The sequence below is a fragment of the Myxine glutinosa genome, chromosome 8 (genome assembly GCF_964187855.1).
Source record: "Myxine glutinosa chromosome 8, kmMyxGlut1.1, whole genome shotgun sequence".
Taxonomy (NCBI): domain Eukaryota; kingdom Metazoa; phylum Chordata; class Myxini; order Myxiniformes; family Myxinidae; genus Myxine; species Myxine glutinosa.
Window position 1 is genome coordinate 24,818,669 of NC_136268.1, and position 18,368 is coordinate 24,837,036.

The 18,368-nt window shown below is 48.8% G+C and overlaps 1 protein-coding gene across 1 annotated transcript in view; it reads left to right on the forward strand.

Moving 5' to 3' along the window:
• LOC137432158 (epidermal growth factor receptor kinase substrate 8) overlaps positions 1-18,368 on the forward strand; it is a 68,656-nt gene that overhangs the window by 34,489 nt on the left and 15,799 nt on the right. Inside the window, exon 6 of the mRNA XM_078783939.1 lies at positions 7,852-8,001. Coding sequence (XP_078640065.1) covers positions 7,852-8,001 — 150 coding nt within the window. The remainder of the gene's footprint in view (positions 1-7,851; positions 8,002-18,368) is intronic.

Below are 18,368 nucleotides of genomic sequence, written 5' to 3' on the forward strand. Positions count from 1 at the left end.
GGCTCAACTGTCTGCCTACGAATGCTGCCATACACCGGTGGAACCCCTCCTGCCCAATGAAGTGCCGGCGGTGTGACTATCCTCGAGAGACTCTGGCACACATTGTGGACCACTGTCTCCCGAGCATGATGCCCATCCGTCGCCGGCACAACATGATCCGGAAGATGGGGCCTGGTCCTGGCCTGGTCAAGGCCATTTGTCATGGGGAAGTCTTTGTTGACCAACACGTCCCTGGTGATCCCTCCCCACGCGAAAGACCTGATATCACCGTGGTGGAGGGAAACAAGCTCACCATTGTGGATGTGGCTGTCCCCTTTGACAATGGCACTGATGCCCTCACTGCCTGTGCAACGGCCAAACAAGAAAAATATTCAGAGTTGCGCCGAGCATTGGCAGCGGAGGGCAAGGGCGTCCAGGTGTGCGGGTTTGTGGTCGGGGCGTTGGGGTCGTGGTTCGCAGGCAATGCGTCTGCCCTGAATCGTCTGGGGATTTCACGACCTTACCGCAGACTGATGAGAAGATTGTGCTGTATTGACGCAATCAAGGGATCGCGGGATACATACATTGAACATATGTCGGGCCACCGGCAGTACGCCGAGGAATGGTGCACCCCTCTTGGGGGGACCTTGGAAACAAAAAAAAAAGATTCTTAAATTCAAACTCTCAAGATTTGCTCTGCGATAAGAGAAGTATTTAAACTTCGTGGAGTGTAAAGGGAAGTTAGTTGTGCAGTGGTTTCTGGGTTCCTTCTCTCTTTAATATCCTCCCGCTCATGATTATTGTCCCCCGTCGCACCGCGGAGCGAAAGGGGGACTATGGTTTTCCCCTCCGTCCATGTGTGCGTCCGTGCGTGCGTAAGTGCGTGCGTAAGCGAAGGACCGAATTCTAATTTGGTGTGTGGGTGCAACTAGGCATATGGAAGAACCCTATTGAAAATTAGGTCGCCATGTCAAAATCCAAGATGGCCGCCGCCATGTATGACTGACGCCATGTATGTCTGAACCTTGCGAGCGGAATATCTTGAAAAATAAGCGAGGTACCAACTTCTAATCTGGTGTGTGGGTGTATCTTCGCATAAGAACGCTATTGAAAATTGGGTCGCCACGTCAAAATCCAAGATGGCCGCCGCCATGTATGTCTGAATCTTGTGAGCGGAATATCTTGAAAAATAAGCGAAGTACCAACTTCTAATCTGGTGTGTGGGTGTATCTACACATAAGGAAGAAGGCTATTGAAAATTGGGTCGCCACGTCAAAATCCAAGATGGCCGCCTTGCGTCTTCCACTTTGTCAACTCACATCACTTCACCGACGGGGGGCCTAGGCGTAACGCTTGTTCAACTTCCTTTCCCCTTCTTCCTCGTTATGCTGAAGCCTCTCCGTGCACGTTCAAACCTTACCTGCGATGCCTATTGTAAAAAGGTTCACGGAATTTTTTAAAAGGAGTTATTATGGATTGTAAAAATGTTGATGGAATTTTAAAAAGGACAAATATTATTGATTGTAAAAAGGTTGATGGAATTTTTAAAAAGACAAATATTATTGATTGTAAAACGGTAGATGGAATTAAAAATGAAATAAGGACAAATATTATTGATTGTAAAAAGGTTGATGGAAATTTAAAAAATGTACAAATATTGATTATAAAAATGTTGATGGAATTTAAAAAGGACAAATATTATTGATTGTGTTACAGGTTCCTCTACGATCTCCTGGTCTCGGTATACCTCCGAACCCCGAGAGGAGCCACGGCAGAAAAATGTTATCCTGAGTCAAAAATCAATGGTGAACCACATCAATTGCAAATAATACAAACACCAATAATACAAACAAATATTGTATTAAAAATCACACAAAAATAACAGTACAACAATAATAGGAATCCTGAGTACAATCAATATCTCCTATGATGGTACCATCCATTAACATAAATGAGGTTACTCACTGGGCTCCAAGTGAATGGAAAATAACCTTCCCCAGTGTCTCTATATTCTGGTCTTCGAGCTCAGAGTTGGTCCCCTCCAGTGATCAACGGAACGATGTCGAATCGAAACCAGAATCTCGTTCGGAGGACAGGCACAGACACGCCGCCCAAAACGACACAAAGCAGAGAAAATGGTCACGTGGTTAAAGCGGCACAAAGGCGTACGTGGCCCAAAGCGGAGAAAATGGTCACGTGGTTAAAGCGGCACAAAGGCGCACTCACGGCGACTGGGAAATCCAACGGCGCCCTTCCGGTATGAACTTTCACTGTTCACGGTCGGCAAGCCGCAAAGTAATCGTCAAAAGCCTCGGTGCACACACACACCACAGATGCGTCTGAAAGCAGTGGAAACGGTTAACGAACCAAGGAAAGTTTGCTCGACGCGCGAAGCGCACGAGTCCAAAATGGTCGACGGCTCGTTCTCGAGTCGTCACGACCCAGCGATGATTCTTCGGAATCTGACGCCAAACCTGACACGCAGGATGATTCGTCACAGCAATAACAACTTTATCGCAGGAATTCCTTTTTCCCAGGAAACCCAAAGTACGTGACTCTTGCTCGACAACGTTTGTTGCAGACCACAAAGCAACCAGCTTCGCTTCTTCTCCGACTCTCTCGCTCCGCCTCTTCCTCTCCTCTGTCGTCGTCTTCCGGTCCGATTTCCGGTATCATTTAAGGTTAACCTTTTTAACTTTTGATAGCTGTTCGTGAATACTAAACCTTTTGAAGATAATAATAGTACATTGTAGCGGTTACCGGAAGCATGGCACAATCACCTTGCACCGGCGGATGACGTAACCGGCGGGCGGTTACTTGCCCGGACTCGCCCGGACATGTCCGGACTTGCCTCGCCCGGGCGGACTCGCGATTTGCATACCACGCCCCGTTGAGAGGCGTGGCTGACTTATTTGCATACCACGCCCCGCCTGAGAGGCGTGGCTTTTGTGTGGTGAACTTTCATTATAAATTGCCGCCCGTGTTAACGGGCTATTCAGTGCTTTTGAGTTCTTGCGGTTTGAGCTGAAATAAATAGCTCAGTGAAAATTCGTTCCTGTTCGTTCGTTCCTCGGAAACCGCTGAATGGAAAAATTTGAAACTTGGCACATTGTCAAGCACTCCCAATGGAGAACAAAAGCATTATAATGATATCATCAGTGAAATGGTATACCAGGCAAAAATGTTTTTACCGAATTTCTTATCGTAAAAATCTGAAATTGCATGCACATGATCTATGACCCATTTGTATTGAAATATTCGATTTATGGCATCATTGGTCACATGGTTTGGCAGCCATATTCGATTGAAGGGAAATATGAAATAATTATATCTCTGAAATCGCTCGCCCTATCGTTGCGAAATTTTACCAATATCATCGAACAGCACTGTTGCATGTAGTTTGAAAATGATGATGTCATAGGTCACGTGGTTTGGCAGCCATCTTGGATAGAAAAACGAACCTTATCCGACCAACATGAAACTTCACAAACGTGATCCACAACCCATTCATATGCAGAGTGATGGCATCTTCCCGTTGTGGGACTATGCGGAGGCATATTGGCGACACAGTCGCATTGTTCTAGTTTAAGTATCACGCTGTATGTCGCTTTTCACCCAATCTCTCAATGGTAAAGAATCACTCAAAAATTAAATAATTATCGTATCTGAATCCATATTCAGTTCTTCACCAAAATCGAATAATTTTGTCCTTGTCACATGCGCTACAACTCTGCCAAATTTCATTTGAATCCGTCCACAACTTTTTGAGATATTTTTTCACAGACAAACAGAGAGACAGACAGGGGTGAAAACATAACCTGCATGCACCTTCGGTGCCGCAGGTAATGACGATGTTCTTTTCTACCCTTCTTTTGTGCAATGCTTTTAGTCACCTCATTACCTACATCCTTTACATGCAAGACAAAGCAACCAAATGTCGTGCTTTTCACATAGGTTCATTGGATGATGTCGTCCATTACTTGCAGGTGAGGAAACCCTACGTGTGCTCAGTAATGTTCTTCACAAAGGGTTTTGTAAGCTGGCCCATTCCATTTGCTAGGATTTCTGGACTTTTAAGAAATTTCGTGCAAAAATCTTGGAACATTTATTATTCCTTCCGCCACCAAAGGTGGATGGAGGTTATGTTTCCACCACTGTCTGTTTGTTTGCAAACAGGATATCTCAAAAAGTTGTGGATGGATTTGGATGAAATTTGGTGGAGGCTTTGGGTGTTTGACAAAGACGAAATGATTATATTTTATTGAAGATCTGGATCCGAGAATTTTTAAGTGATTCTTCACCATTGAAATGAGGAGGGGGGGGGGGGGGATGATATATTGCAAGGTATCTCAAAAGGTTGTGGATGGATTGAACCACCGAGCAATAGTTGTCTCCGACGCCATTGATGGCAGCTGTGATCGTCAATCATTCTTTCTCTGTAAATCATTCGTTTGGGTGTTGGAAAACTTATTCCTAATGAGCTTTATATGATCTTCTGCCGCCCGACACAGCAAATATCCCGTTCGCTGGGCCAAAAGTTTACCTTCCTCTTTCTTGTCTGTTTGACTTCAGCCGCCATGATAGCTTTGCAAGCGGACGAGACGGTGAAATGCATTGTGGGACATTGCCATCTACCAATCAAAAGTTTATCCGCACCTTATCTGGTGGATAGCGATCCAACCGGATTTTATCCTTCGGATAGTTATCCACAAAATAAGAATCTTAACCGCAGAATAGCTCTTATCCAGGGTTTTAAGTATCCGAGCTTCTAGCAACCGGGCCCAGGGTGACATTTTATAACTAGGTACAGATTGGAGCTCAGATTATACATCCCAGAGTTCAGTGGACATAATTCGAGGCTATCTGACAAACTGTAATGATACACAAATTCTGGACAGCCTTACATTCTAATTGCACACCGCTCCTTTCCTATGCCATCTCCTGACGCTGCATGACGTCATTGCCGGGCACAGAAGGGGGCTCAGCAATGACGCACACTGAAAGGGAGTACTCAGTTTTCACTCCGGTTTCTTTCTTCTTTTCTTGTATTCTTGCGAAAATCAAAGATTTTTCAAGTGTATTGGTTGGTCTTGTGCGCTATTCTGTCTGTTTGTCTGTATGTCATTTGCCTACAGGTCACAATTTTCAAGTGATCTTCACGAAACTTCACCAAATGGTAGAGTTGGTCATAAGCAAGAAGCCCATTTTTGGGGGGTCAAAAGGTCAATAGGTCAACATTGGCCAAAGGTCACCAACTTTATCGAATTTCTAAAATCGTCAATTTTCATCTGATTAACTTGAAATTTGAAGAGGATTTGCATACCAGGTCACTGAATTCAACCACCAAGTATTTTTGAGGTCATCATAGGCCAACAACTTATTTTAGGGATTTTGCAAGTATCGTGCTATGCACGACATATTTCTTGTTTTCTTGTTACTTGCCGGAAAATATTCCGGCAAGTATGTTGATCGGTTGGTTTGTCTGTATGTTTGTCTGTCTGTTTGTTTGTCTGTCTGTCTGTGCTCAGCACTACGTCTACACCGTTGCACATAGAATCGCCAAACTTTACACACATATTTGTCTTGTCCTGGAATAGACTGTGCCCAATTGATGATGTCATTGGTCACGTGATTCGGCCGCCATCTTGGAAAAACCGAAAAACTTTGCACCTCTATGTCTCCAAAAGTGCTGAATAGAAAAAATTGAGACATGGCTCATTGTAAAGAACTCTCCATGGGGAATAAAATATGTTAATGATGATGTCATTGGTGCCTCTATTATGACGTCATAATTCAACAAGTACAAAACTTCATCCGATCAAGATGCAATTTCTTGAGCGCCATGTCGGCATAAACTGGTGGAGAAAAAAAAACTAATGACGTCATCGGTCACGTGGTTCGGCCGCCATCTTGTAAAAACGGAAAAACCTTGCACCTCTATATGTCCGAAAGTGCTGAATAGAAAAAATTGTGACATGGCTCATTGTTAAGAACTCTCCATGAGGAATAAAATATGTTAATGATGATGTCATTGGTGCCTCCATTATGACGTCATAATTCGACAAGTACAAAACTTCATCCGATCAAGATGAAATTTCTTGAGCGTCATCAAGGAATAAATTAATTTAGAAAACAAATAATGATGACGTCATCGGTCACGTGGTTCGGCCGCCATATTTGTCCAAAATGGCCGATAAAAAGTACATTCCAGCAAGTCCCTGGTCTCTGATCGATTTTTCATTTGTTTGTTTGTCCGGGCGATATCTCGGGTATCCTTTGAGCTAGGAAGCTGACATTTGGGCACAATAGTGAACATGTGCTTTGACAAAAACGGTATTTTTTGATTAATCAAGTAATTCATTAATTACTTAATTATTATCGATTTATTAAGTACTTATTTATTTTCTTTCTAACCAAGGCAATATCTCAGGTACCTTTTGACCGAGGAAGGTGATATTTGGACACGACAACGAACAAGTGATTTGGCTGTAAAGGGTATTTTAATTCATTGATTAATCAATTAATCGATTAATTATTTATAAATTAATCGATTACTTATTTAATTTTTTCGATAAATTTTTTATTTAATTTATTTCCAAAAAGTTACAGATTCGGATGAAACACTGGTGGTTCAGGCAGTTGATTAATTGATTGATTCATGCAGTATTAGCCAGTTGATCAATAAAGTAATTATTTTCTGATTCTTACTTATTTATTTTCAATACACAATTAATCATTAAATTAATGTACACCACTCCTTCCCAATTCCGTTTCCATGGGCCTCAGCGCCCCGGCAATGTGGCATGCTGGAGGATATAATATTTATTTATTTGGCATAGGGAGGTGTACTTTGAATGTAGTTCTACTTGTTTTCTTTTTTTTTCTTTACAAGACCAAATATCATAGAAGAGCAAGGTAGAACTGACAGTTTGACAAACATCAAGGGAATGAATGAACAAGAAGAGAGGACAGTTAGGAAAAAAATGAAAACAATAAGCTGGTTTTGGTTAGGAAAGGTTAATGGGGGTAATAATGATCATGGTACAGAATTTGGGATGACAGGAGATGGCTTGCACTGTTTGCTTGGAGTCCTGGAGGGAATCTTCCCCCATCCAAAACCTTGATCTTTTCTACCCCCACTAATTCACCCCAGATCCACCTTGTTTGAAATTCCAACTTCTTTCCTGGAAGTCTTGGCAGTGTCCATATGTTTTATACCTCTCCCACCCCCCCCCCCCCCCTTCCCATGCCTCCCCCCCAAAGCCCTCTCCCTCCCACAGTTCTCTCGATGTCTCCATGTCTCTCGGTCCCTGCTCTCAAATGTTGTGTTTGTGTCCTTCCCCCTCTCTCCCCATCTTGTCTACCGCTCCCGATGTTATTTGTTTTGTGTGTCTGTTTGTCTTTCTGTGTGATTAATGTTCGCTCTTTCACGAGCCTCGATCTTGTAAAAAAAATAAAAAAAAAATAAAAAAAGCGAGACAGTACAGCATCTGGAAGGTGGTTCCATAGCTGGCAGAATTGAAAAATAAAAGTTGAGGTAATCAAGATATGCATTTTGAGATCAGGTAATTGAATGAGATAAATATCTCAGAAGTAGCATATCTTCGATTTTGAGCTGTCTAATCTGAGTTCAATTTCCGACCTAACTATAAACTGCCACTCTGGTCTCCAAATTCCTGAAGTAATATGCAGAGGTACCATATCTGTGGCACAGACGTACTTCTATGGTGGTGCAGCCAGCATCCAAGTGCTGCACACCAATGAATGAATGAATGAACGAATAAAACATGGTCAAAGGAAAGTGTGAAACAGAGGACGAAATGGAAATCATAATTAAATAAAAGGCACCCTCGGGTGTTTGCTTTCTGGCAGGAGGAGTTGGAGACATTTCCTTATTCAACTTTGAATGAAGTCTCGGTGCAAAATGGATCAGTCCAGGATGATGCCGTGCTTGCCTTGGTCTGCCATGATCATTTGGAACCAAACCCGGAACTCTTCCTGTTTCACTGTGGGCCTGTGGGGGTAAGTTTGATATTTTAAAAAACTTGCAGATTCCTTATCTGATCCCTCAGCTGCTTCAATGATGGACATCTTGCTGATTGGCAGACCTAAAGAAAGGTGGCTTTGAATTTTAAGAGAACAGAAGGAAGAAAGATGCATGATTGGCTGTCATTGTATGACATCAAGACCTGTGATTTTTCTAGGCCTTGAACTTCCTATTTCAAGCCGCAGTCGTGATTGTGAACACTTCCTTATTGATCTCATATCTGTATTATGTAAAATTGTGATTTTTAACATTTCTGTCCAACTAAATTAACAAACAGCATTGCTTGTGAATATATATATATTGTTACGGTACGCGGTTAAGGATGGTATGTTTGCCGAGCGGAGGCTCCGCGACCGAACAGTTGTTCCCCGACTAAACCCGATTCACCCAAACGTTGGCCGTATCGCGCCACCGCTATTCAATCGGGAAAAGACTAAGACGACGAATGCAAAGAGGAAGAAGAAGAAGACGTACAGAAGAGTAACAGGGTTTATTATTATTTACACACACATAAGCAAAAAGAGCAGTCACGGGTATTTACAGCGGACATGAAAAAGCAGGTAACACAGTGCAAATTACTAGCTTATACTGACTTAGTTTACTACCCAGGACAGCACGAACAGCACAAACTCACGTACGCAAATGGATGGAAGGGTAGGAATCGTTTGGAGGGATGAGCAGGTGGGATCACAGGGCACAGCGAGCAGGTCCACTCCGGGCGGGAGGCGAGGAGCCGGCAGCTCCTTGTATTCGGCTTTACAGCGCACGCCGGCAGCTCCTTGTATTCGGCTTTACAGCGCACGCCGGCAGCTCCTTGTATTCGGCTTTACAGCGCATGCCGGCAGGGTCACTCGCTGGTTGAAACGGGGCTGGTTGAAGCGGCTCTTTGTCAAAGGCTTTTCGTATCTCTCACGCAACTCCGGTGCAACTCTGAACTCTCTCCCGGTGGACTGCCAACCCTCTTACGCACCTGGACTCATCTGCCGTATCTCTCGTGTAGCTTGTTTCCCAGCGATCGTCGCACCCTTCTCTCATACCTTCAGCGCGGGTCCGACACGCCCCCCTCGGTTTCGGTACCGCCCTCCCCCCCCCCCCCCCCGTGCTCTGTTTCATGACCTTGTATGGTAATCCCACGGGCTTGTCTCCTTATTTGGGCATGGCGCCGACGGCACGCCCCTCGTGGCGAGCCACGGGCTTGTTTCCTTATTTGGGCATGGGGCTGAACAGCCCCGCCCTTCGTGGCGTGCCCTGGGCTTGCCTCTCCCTGGCGACCCCGCCCCTCCTGTTCAAACAGAGCACGGAGCACATATTCACCATCGCAGCGAAATGAGAGGGCGTGCATCCCACGCTTGTGAACTGCTTTACCCACAGATGGAGAGTTTGGCTGGGAAATTGAATTATTGAAGGGGAGCTATTCTTAATTGATTCGGTGCAATGGAGTGTCGTTCTAATGGAAGACAAGGCCTTACTCTAAAACACATAATAAGATATAAGCTACTGAACAAGGGTTTTATCGTGTCCTTCAATGTGGTGTTTCATGGAATAACTACTGAGACGCCCTTTTTACCTTTACACAACTCTGGAGGCAGGAGGGGCCATATCCAACCAAGGTTACACAACAATTTACCACTACAATACACACAATCAAAAAAATGCAATCCTCATATCCGCAACAATATACATATATATATATATATATATATATATATATATATATATATATATATATATATATATATATATATATAGATAGATAGATAGCGGTTCCCGCTGGATGTACACAATCGCCTTGCACCTGCCAGGACGCGGCCAGGGCGCAATCGCCATGCCGGGCACGCCCGGTCTCGTCTTTCCCGGGCATGCCCGCTCTCGCCTTTCCAGGGCTCGCCCAGAGCGCCCGGGCACGCCCGCTCTCGCCTTTCTAGGGCTCGCCCAGAGCGCTCGGGCACGCCCAGCCTCGACTTGCCAGGCCGCGTCCAGGACGCCCGGGCATGTCCAGACTCGCCTTTCCAGGACTCGCCCTTGACACCCGGGCATGCCCGGTCTCGGTTTTCCCGGGCAAACGCCTCGGCATAAATGTGTATATATATTGCTGCCCGATAAACGGGCTTTTCAGAGTACCCGAGTTTGATACGTGCATTAAAGCAACTCGGACGAATTTCCGTCTTTGGACGCGTCAATTCTTTCGACTCGCGTTGGAGCGCAGCTCCTTCATATATATATATATATATATATTGTTGTGGATATGAGAATGTTTTTTTATTTTGTTGTTGTGGTAAAATGTTGTTGTAAAAGGTTGTTGTAAAATATCACCCCTCCTCCCTCCGTTTGTGGTTGTATAAAGGTCAAAGGGCGTTTCTGTAGTTAGTCCATAAAACATACATGCAGGACACGATATATCCTTTCTTTTGACAGTTATATCCTTATTATGTGTATTAGCGTAAGGCTGTGTCTTCCATTAATTGAAATACTCCATTGCACCAGTGAAAGAGAATAGATCCCCTTTCCTTCCCATCCCCAAAATCTCCATCCCATATTACATCCCCTCTCGTCATTGCCGAGCCTCGATTGCCAATATTACCTCCCCTCCAATAACCGCCATTGACCACGAGGCTCGAGTCAGGGAAGGAAGGCGTGTCTCCACCTCGTCAGAGGGGAGGAGGGGCGTGCCCGCCCGTCGTCATCCAGGGCGGAGCCCGAGGGTCGCGCGACCAACCAGGGCCGAGGTGAGCACCCCGATGGGCGTGTCCTGAACGCCGGCGGCTTAACCGCCGGAGGCGCTATAAAAAGGCGCGCACGGAAGTAAAAGGAGAGGTGGTTGGACAGTTGGTTGGTTGCACAGAGTTGGTTGCACCGTTGGTCAGGGTTGGTTGCACCGTTGGTCAGAGTTGGTTGCACCGTTGGTCAGAGTTGGTTGCACAGAGTTGGTTGCGGTGAGGAGTCGGTGGTCAGAGTGAGGGACCAAGAAAGAGTGGAGGGTTTGGACCAGACGAGTGGGACAAGGCCTGGCAAGGCAAGTGGAGGCGGGAGCAGCAGCGACACCCGGCAGCCGCTTGGGGCCTGGGCGGCGGTTTGGAGCAGGGCCGAAAAGGAACGGCGGCTGCTAAACGCGCCGATCGTGCTGCATGACCCCCCTTGGACTTCCCTCTCCCTCCAGCCATCCACATCCTGCGATTCCTGCAATTCCCCGCGTGAGTCAGTGTCTTTTGTTTGTTCTGTCATGGGATAAGTTAAGCCTGTAGATAAGCTAGTATTTGCACTGTGTCACCTGCGTCTTATGTGTTGTAAATAAACTTGATTGCTCCTTTTTGCTTGTGTGTGTAAATAATAAACCCCATTACTCGTCTGTACGTCTTCTCGTTTTAATTCCTTTTCCTCTTGCATTGCGTCGTTTTTGTCTTTTCCCTCATTGAGCAGCTACGGTGCGATACGGCCAAAGTTCTGGGTGAATCGGGTGAGTTTTGTTAGGTCGCGGTCTTACACCACCGCTCGGTCTATAACATCTAACCGCGATCTATAACAATTGGTGTCGAGGAGTTGGATTCGAACCTGGGACTAAATTTGTTAGGCCCAAATTTTGGAACACCAATTGTACTATTAGAATAACAATTGGTGTCTGGGAGTGAGATTCGGGGCCCGAACCAAATTTTTTAAACATCTAGAAAAAAAAATTTGGTCAAAATTACGAGCTGCCGAACTTTGTTTTTTTTTAAGCAAAACCCGAATTTTGAAATCGCGCCATGGCTGTTCAAGGCGACGGGATGCCGGTGGGAGAGATAGACGGGGTAGAATCGACCCAGGACTTAGAAAAAAAAATGGTGGAGGAGAGGAAAGAAGGTGTGGTTGAGGGAGTATCAGACGCACAAAATGGCGCCTCGCACATTGCTACGGCGGCCGCACCCGCTGCACAAGTGGGAGGGATGGCCCAAATGCAGGCCCTCATGGAGCAATTTATGGCACAAATGAGGGCCTCTATGGAAGAGTCAGTGTATAATTGGAAGAAGGGTGAGTGCGCTGTCAGGAATGGAGGTGAAAGTAGTGAGAGTGACATGGAGCGTGAGTTAGTTGTGACAGGTGAGCGAGGATGTACACCTGGGATGGAAGGATGCGCACCTGGAATGGTAGAGCGTGAGTGGGAATGCACGCTGGAGTTGGTGGTGAGGCACGTGGTTGGGTGTGCGAATGAGGGCACACCTGTGATTGTCACAGAGGAGGTGACCGAGGAGGGGGCGCGAAGCGGTGTATTGGTGAGGTGTGCGACCAACGAATGTGTGCCAAAATGTTCGGTGGTCAGGTGTGTGACCAAGGCTGTGAGTGGAATGAGAGTACCGAGGTGTGTAAGGAAAGGTACGACGAGGAGCATGGAGACGGCTGGATGTGTGAGCAAGGAACGGGCTGCGGGGTGTAAGCATGCAGGTGAAGCATCGACGTTAGACGGGGTAGAGTTTAGAACGACTTATAGCCGAATCGGGCCCTCGGTGCGTGCTGGGCCTCGCTTTGAACGGCCGCGTCCGTGCTCCACTAGGCGGAGCGGGCAGCCCGATAGGAAGGGTCGTTATGGCGACCACGTTTTGTTGAGACGTGCCGGCAGGTCGAGATCGGGACATTGGATGGCTCCACGCCGAGGTGATGCGTGGGATCTCGGCACGGGTAAACCCCCGTCCCTGCACCGAGTGCCGGACGCATCCAGCCGCTGGCACAAAACAACCAGCATCCATTGCTTGGCTTTACGAAGCCGGGCTTTGGACAGGAATTGGCGCACCGAGAGGCAGTAGTGAGTAGACTGGGTGATGAGGTTAGTGTTTTGGACCCAAAATTAGGAAAAAAACAAAATTTGATGATTGGCAAAGGATTGGCAGTAGTGATTGCCCAGGTGTGCAACTGAACAGGTGTGATTGCACAGGTGTGCAACTGGACAGGTGTGAGGAACAGTGTGTGAGTAATGAGTGTTGTGGATCAGCGCGAATGCGCTTGGGGAGAGAAGGGTGCAGGTGGCACCAGGTGTGAGAGCACAGGTGTGCAGGTACAGGTGTGTGGAGAGAGTTGGAGTGAGTGGTACGGAGTGGTGTGCATGGTGCGAAGGTGTGGATGGGGGAAGAGTGGACCCCTTTCACGAGTACCCGGGGCGGGTAGTGTAAGTGTTAGGTAGAGGGTGCAGGTAAATTGTGGTTGGATATTGGCATTTGTGGTGCGGTGGCAGAATGGTGTTGTGGATGGGTGCATTAGTGTTGTGGAAATGGCTGGGCGTGTAGCCTGTTAGTGTGTGTAGTTGGTTGGGCACTCCACCACTGTGAGGATGTCGGCCAGGTGAGGCCGCAGGTGGGCTCTGGGAGCCGGTAGTTGTGAGTGGGTGCCTGAGGATCCCGGGTGTGGATCGGGCAGCCCAGTGCCAGAGAGGGCACGGAGTGGGGAGAGCGCCAGAGGGCCTTCCCCAGGTAGATAGGTTAGGGTAAGGAGCAGGTAAGCTCGGAGGCAACTGCAGTGGTGGAGGGGTGCAGGTGGGTAGACCCACTGGGAGAGGTACACGCCACAGCCCAGAAATTGTACGAGGGCACCGGGAGATGAATCGGGGGAGTGAGACCCCAAATTGAAGAGCACCACAGTTTGGCCAATGGGAATTGGTTTTTAGAACCCATAGTGTAAGAGGGCCAATGGTTTGGCCGGAGGAAGACCCCGGGTAGTGTAAAGTGTGTTAAAATCATTTAGAGGGTAGTTAGGATGAAGGATCTCCTCGCACCATCTGCACCCACTCACCTGAGGTGACAGGTACTCCACACCATGCCATGTTTGATTATTTTTTATGATGCAAATGTTTGGATTGTGAGACGCATCATGACGTGGGTGTGACATTGTGCTTTGATGTTCCATCTCTGCCTCCTTATGAGGATTGATGATGAATTGATAATGGCAAATTTTTGAAGTAGAGGGATTGTGGAGACGAATTTGATATAGGGGAAATATGGGGAAGACGTGACAGTAGTGACGAATTGGTAATGTGTAGGTTTTGTACATATGGGGTAAGGGCAAGGGTGGGCTAGGTAACAGGGGGGTGACGTACGGTAGGGACGAGCTTTCTCACTTCGCCCTCCGTACGCATTTCGCCTTGCATTGCCTTTTTGATGTGTACCCTTGAGACCTTACCCCTCGCTCATCTGTCTTGTCCCCCCTTTTTGTCTCCCACATGAGGACCTGAGCGCCGTTGGGCGCCGAGGGGAGCGTGCGTGGGTCGGCCATTGTGCGCCCGAAATTCCCAGAACCAGCTGTCTGCATCGATGCACCACATTATGGACCACATGCCTGTGGCCGAGCACCACTTATGGACCCCATGGGTTGGGGCATGGCCCCTCTGCTGGAACCGGCCAAGAGGGCCCGAAATCTTGCTGGCGGACCTTGGCCACAGGGCACCGATGCCCCACAGGTGAACCACACATAGTCGGCCCTGTGGGCCATAAATAAAATAAATAAGAAGGACACATTGGGCACACTTTATTGCAAATAGGCCGCCAGTAAGCAAAGCAAAAGAGAATGACAACATCTGGAAGACAAATAATAATAACCAGCAGAGGGAGCCGAAGAGCAAGAGACACCTGCAGGGTTAGGGGTTGTTTGGTTATTTTTATTCATGAACAGTGATGACTGTGCACCGATTGGTGCTTGAGGGTGCTTTGGTGCGTTTTTGGGTGCTTTAATGGTGCATTGATGCAGAGCAGACTGTCTCCCCCCCAGAAAGAACAATTACAGGTCCTGGGTTAGTTTTGTAAATAAAAATAGCGTCAGTGTAAATAATGCTTCCCACCGTCAGTGTATAGTTTGAAGACCATTCCGCAATTCGGTTAACTGTGGGCGTAAGTCTGTTAGGCAGGGTGCAATGGAGCAGCGGGACACATTTATTTATGTTTTAAAACTGTCGCACTCAGGGTCAGGTTAAAAGTAGAGGGAACTACACCTACGTGCCACACTAAGGTAAAAGTAATAGGCCCGGGACGTGCCTAAGGGGAGGAGGGTGCAGTGTTGTGGATATGAGAATGTTTTTTTATTTTGTTGTTGTGGTAAAATGTTGTTGTAAAAGGTTGTTGTAAAATATCACCCCTCCTCCCTCCGTTTGTGGTTGTATAAAGGTCAAAGGGCGTTTCTGTAGTTAGTCCATAAAACATACATGCAGGACACGATATATCCTTTCTTTTGACAGTTATATCCTTATTATGTGTATTAGCGTAAGGCTGTGTCTTCCATTAATTGAAATACTCCATTGCACCAGTGAAAGAGAATAGATCCCCTTTCCTTCCCATCCCCAAAATCTCCATCCCATATTACATCCCCTCTCGTCATTGCCGAGCCTCGATTGCCAATATTACCTCCCCTCCAATAACCGCCATTGACCACGAGGCTCGAGTCAGGGAAGGAAGGCGTGTCTCCACCTCGTCAGAGGGGAGGAGGGGCGTGCCCGCCCGTCGTCATCCAGGGCGGAGCCCGAGGGTCGCGCGACCAACCAGGGCCGAGGTGAGCACCCCGATGGGCGTGTCCTGAACGCCGGCGGCTTAACCGCCGGAGGCGCTATAAAAAGGCGCGCACGGAAGTAAAAGGAGAGGTGGTTGGACAGTTGGTTGGTTGCACAGAGTTGGTTGCACCGTTGGTCAGGGTTGGTTGCACCGTTGGTCAGAGTTGGTTGCACCGTTGGTCAGAGTTGGTTGCACAGAGTTGGTTGCGGTGAGGAGTCGGTGGTCAGAGTGAGGGACCAAGAAAGAGTGGAGGGTTTGGACCAGACGAGTGGGACAAGGCCTGGCAAGGCAAGTGGAGGCGGGAGCAGCAGCGACACCCGGCAGCCGCTTGGGGCCTGGGCGGCGGTTTGGAGCAGGGCCGAAAAGGAACGGCGGCTGCTAAACGCGCCGATCGTGCTGCATGACCCCCCTTGGACTTCCCTCTCCCTCCAGCCATCCACATCCTGCGATTCCTGCAATTCCCCGCGTGAGTCAGTGTCTTTTGTTTGTTCTGTCATGGGATAAGTTAAGCCTGTAGATAAGCTAGTATTTGCACTGTGTCACCTGCGTCTTATGTGTTGTAAATAAACTTGATTGCTCCTTTTTGCTTGTGTGTGTAAATAATAAACCCCATTACTCGTCTGTACGTCTTCTCGTTTTAATTCCTTTTCCTCTTGCATTGCGTCGTTTTTGTCTTTTCCCTCATTGAGCAGCTACGGTGCGATACGGCCAAAGTTCTGGGTGAATCGGGTGAGTTTTGTTAGGTCGCGGTCTTACACCACCGCTCGGTCTATAACATCTAACCGCGATCTATAACAATATATATATATATATATATATATATATATATATATATATATATATTACTATATAATACTATAGCATATCTATAGTGTACTAATAATACTATAGTATGTATAATACTGTGGCGGACACAAGGGACAATAATTCAGCGCACCAGCAGGTGGCGCGAACGTCCAGGCGGGGAACTGTAATGCATGCCCCGCCTATCGGCCACGCCCGGGGGCAAGGCGTGGCCTTGGGACATATATGCGGGCTCTAAGCTCGAGCCCGCGCAGTGCTGAAGTGCGAGCTTTGAATAAAGACTCTTTGTTGTCCCAACGCGTTGTGGCCTACCTCTCTGGCAATCGAGTAGTGTGTGCGCAGCACCACACTGGTGACCCCGATTGGTTCAGCCGTTGCTGACCCCCGAACGCGCCATGGCTACCAACGCCGTCGCCGTCAAACTCCCGGAGTTTTGGGAAGCACAGGCCGACGTTTGGTTTGTGCAGGCCGAAGCCCAATTTCAGCTTCGAGGCATCACGGCGGAGGAGACCCGGTACTACCACGTGGTCGCCGCCCTCGGGGCACGGCACTGCCGCCCGAGTCATGTCCATCCTTCGGCGCCCGCCGGGCGACAACAAGTACCAGGTGCTTAAACATCTCCTCCACACCACGTTCGGGCTCACGGAGATCGAATGGGCCGACCGCCTCCTGGACCTTCCCGCCCTCGGCGACACACGACCATCCGTCCGGATGGATTACATGCGGTCGCTGCTTGGAGACCAGCGCCCGGATTTCTTGTTTCACGCGCTTTTCCTCCGCCAGCTACCGATACAGGTGCGCCTCGTGCTGGCCGGTTCCAAAATCACGGAACCCCGCGACCTGGCCGGAGAGGCCTACAAGTTTTTCGCGGCCTGCGACACGCGGTCGGTTTACGGTGCTGCCGTAGTGGATCCCGGGACAGAGGCTACAGCGCCCCCGGCTTCCCTCGTGGCCGCTCCTGCGCCCCGCCCACTACCGCCGCCGCCACCACCATGGCCGCCGAGGCCATCACCGCCGCAAACCTGGTGCTACTACCACGCCAGGTTCGGCCGCAAGGCTAAAACTTGTCGCCCGCCGTGCTCTTTTGACGGGTCGGGAAACGACCGGGCCGGTGCTCATTAGCGGCCCTGAGCGTCGGCCATTTCGGCAGCCTCCTGTTCATCACGGACACCTTGTCCGGGCGCCGTTTCCTTTGCGACACAGGAGCGCAGGTAGGCGTCCTCCCCGCCTCCACGTCCAACAAGCAAACCGCGGGCCGGGCCCCGCTTTGCTTGCCGCCAACGGTACACCCATCCGCAGATTCGGGAAGCGTTGCCTCTCACTGCGGTTCGGAGGGCAGCACTTTCAATGGTCGTTCGTGACCACCAGCGTGCCAATGGCTTTGCTGGGCGCGGACTTCCTATGTGCGCATGGGCTGTTGGTCGACGTGAAGCGCAGACGTCTCGTACAGGCCGAAACCTTCAGCTCGCTCGCTTGTTCGCTGAGCGGCTCATTGAGCGGCTCATTGAGCGGCTCACTGAGCGGCTCACCGAGCGGCTTGCCAAGCAGCTTGCTGGAAGGCTCCGTCCCGGCGAGTTTAGTTTGCATGCTTCCGGCAGCGGACGACTTTACCCGCCTCCTAGCCAGTTTCCCGGCCCTCACGCGGCCCACCTTCTCAGCGGTGGCCGTTAAACACAGGGTGGAGCACCATATACCCACAGTCGGGCCGCCGGTCTACGCCCGGGCACGCCGACTCGAACCCACGAAGCTTGCGGTGGCGAAAGCGGAGTTCGCCACGCTGGAGCAGCTGGGGAACGTACGGCGCTCCAACAGCGCTTGGGCCTCCCCTCTGTACATTGTGCCGAAGCCCGGCGGGGGATGGCGGCCGTGCGGGGACTACCGCCGGCTCAATGATGCCACCACCCCCGACCGCTACCCGGTCCCGCATATCCAGGACTTTTCCGCCCGGTTGGCAAACACGACCGTGTTTTCCAAGGTGGACCTCATCCGGGGCTACCACCAGGTCCCCGTACAACCGGGCGATGTCCTGAAGACGGCCG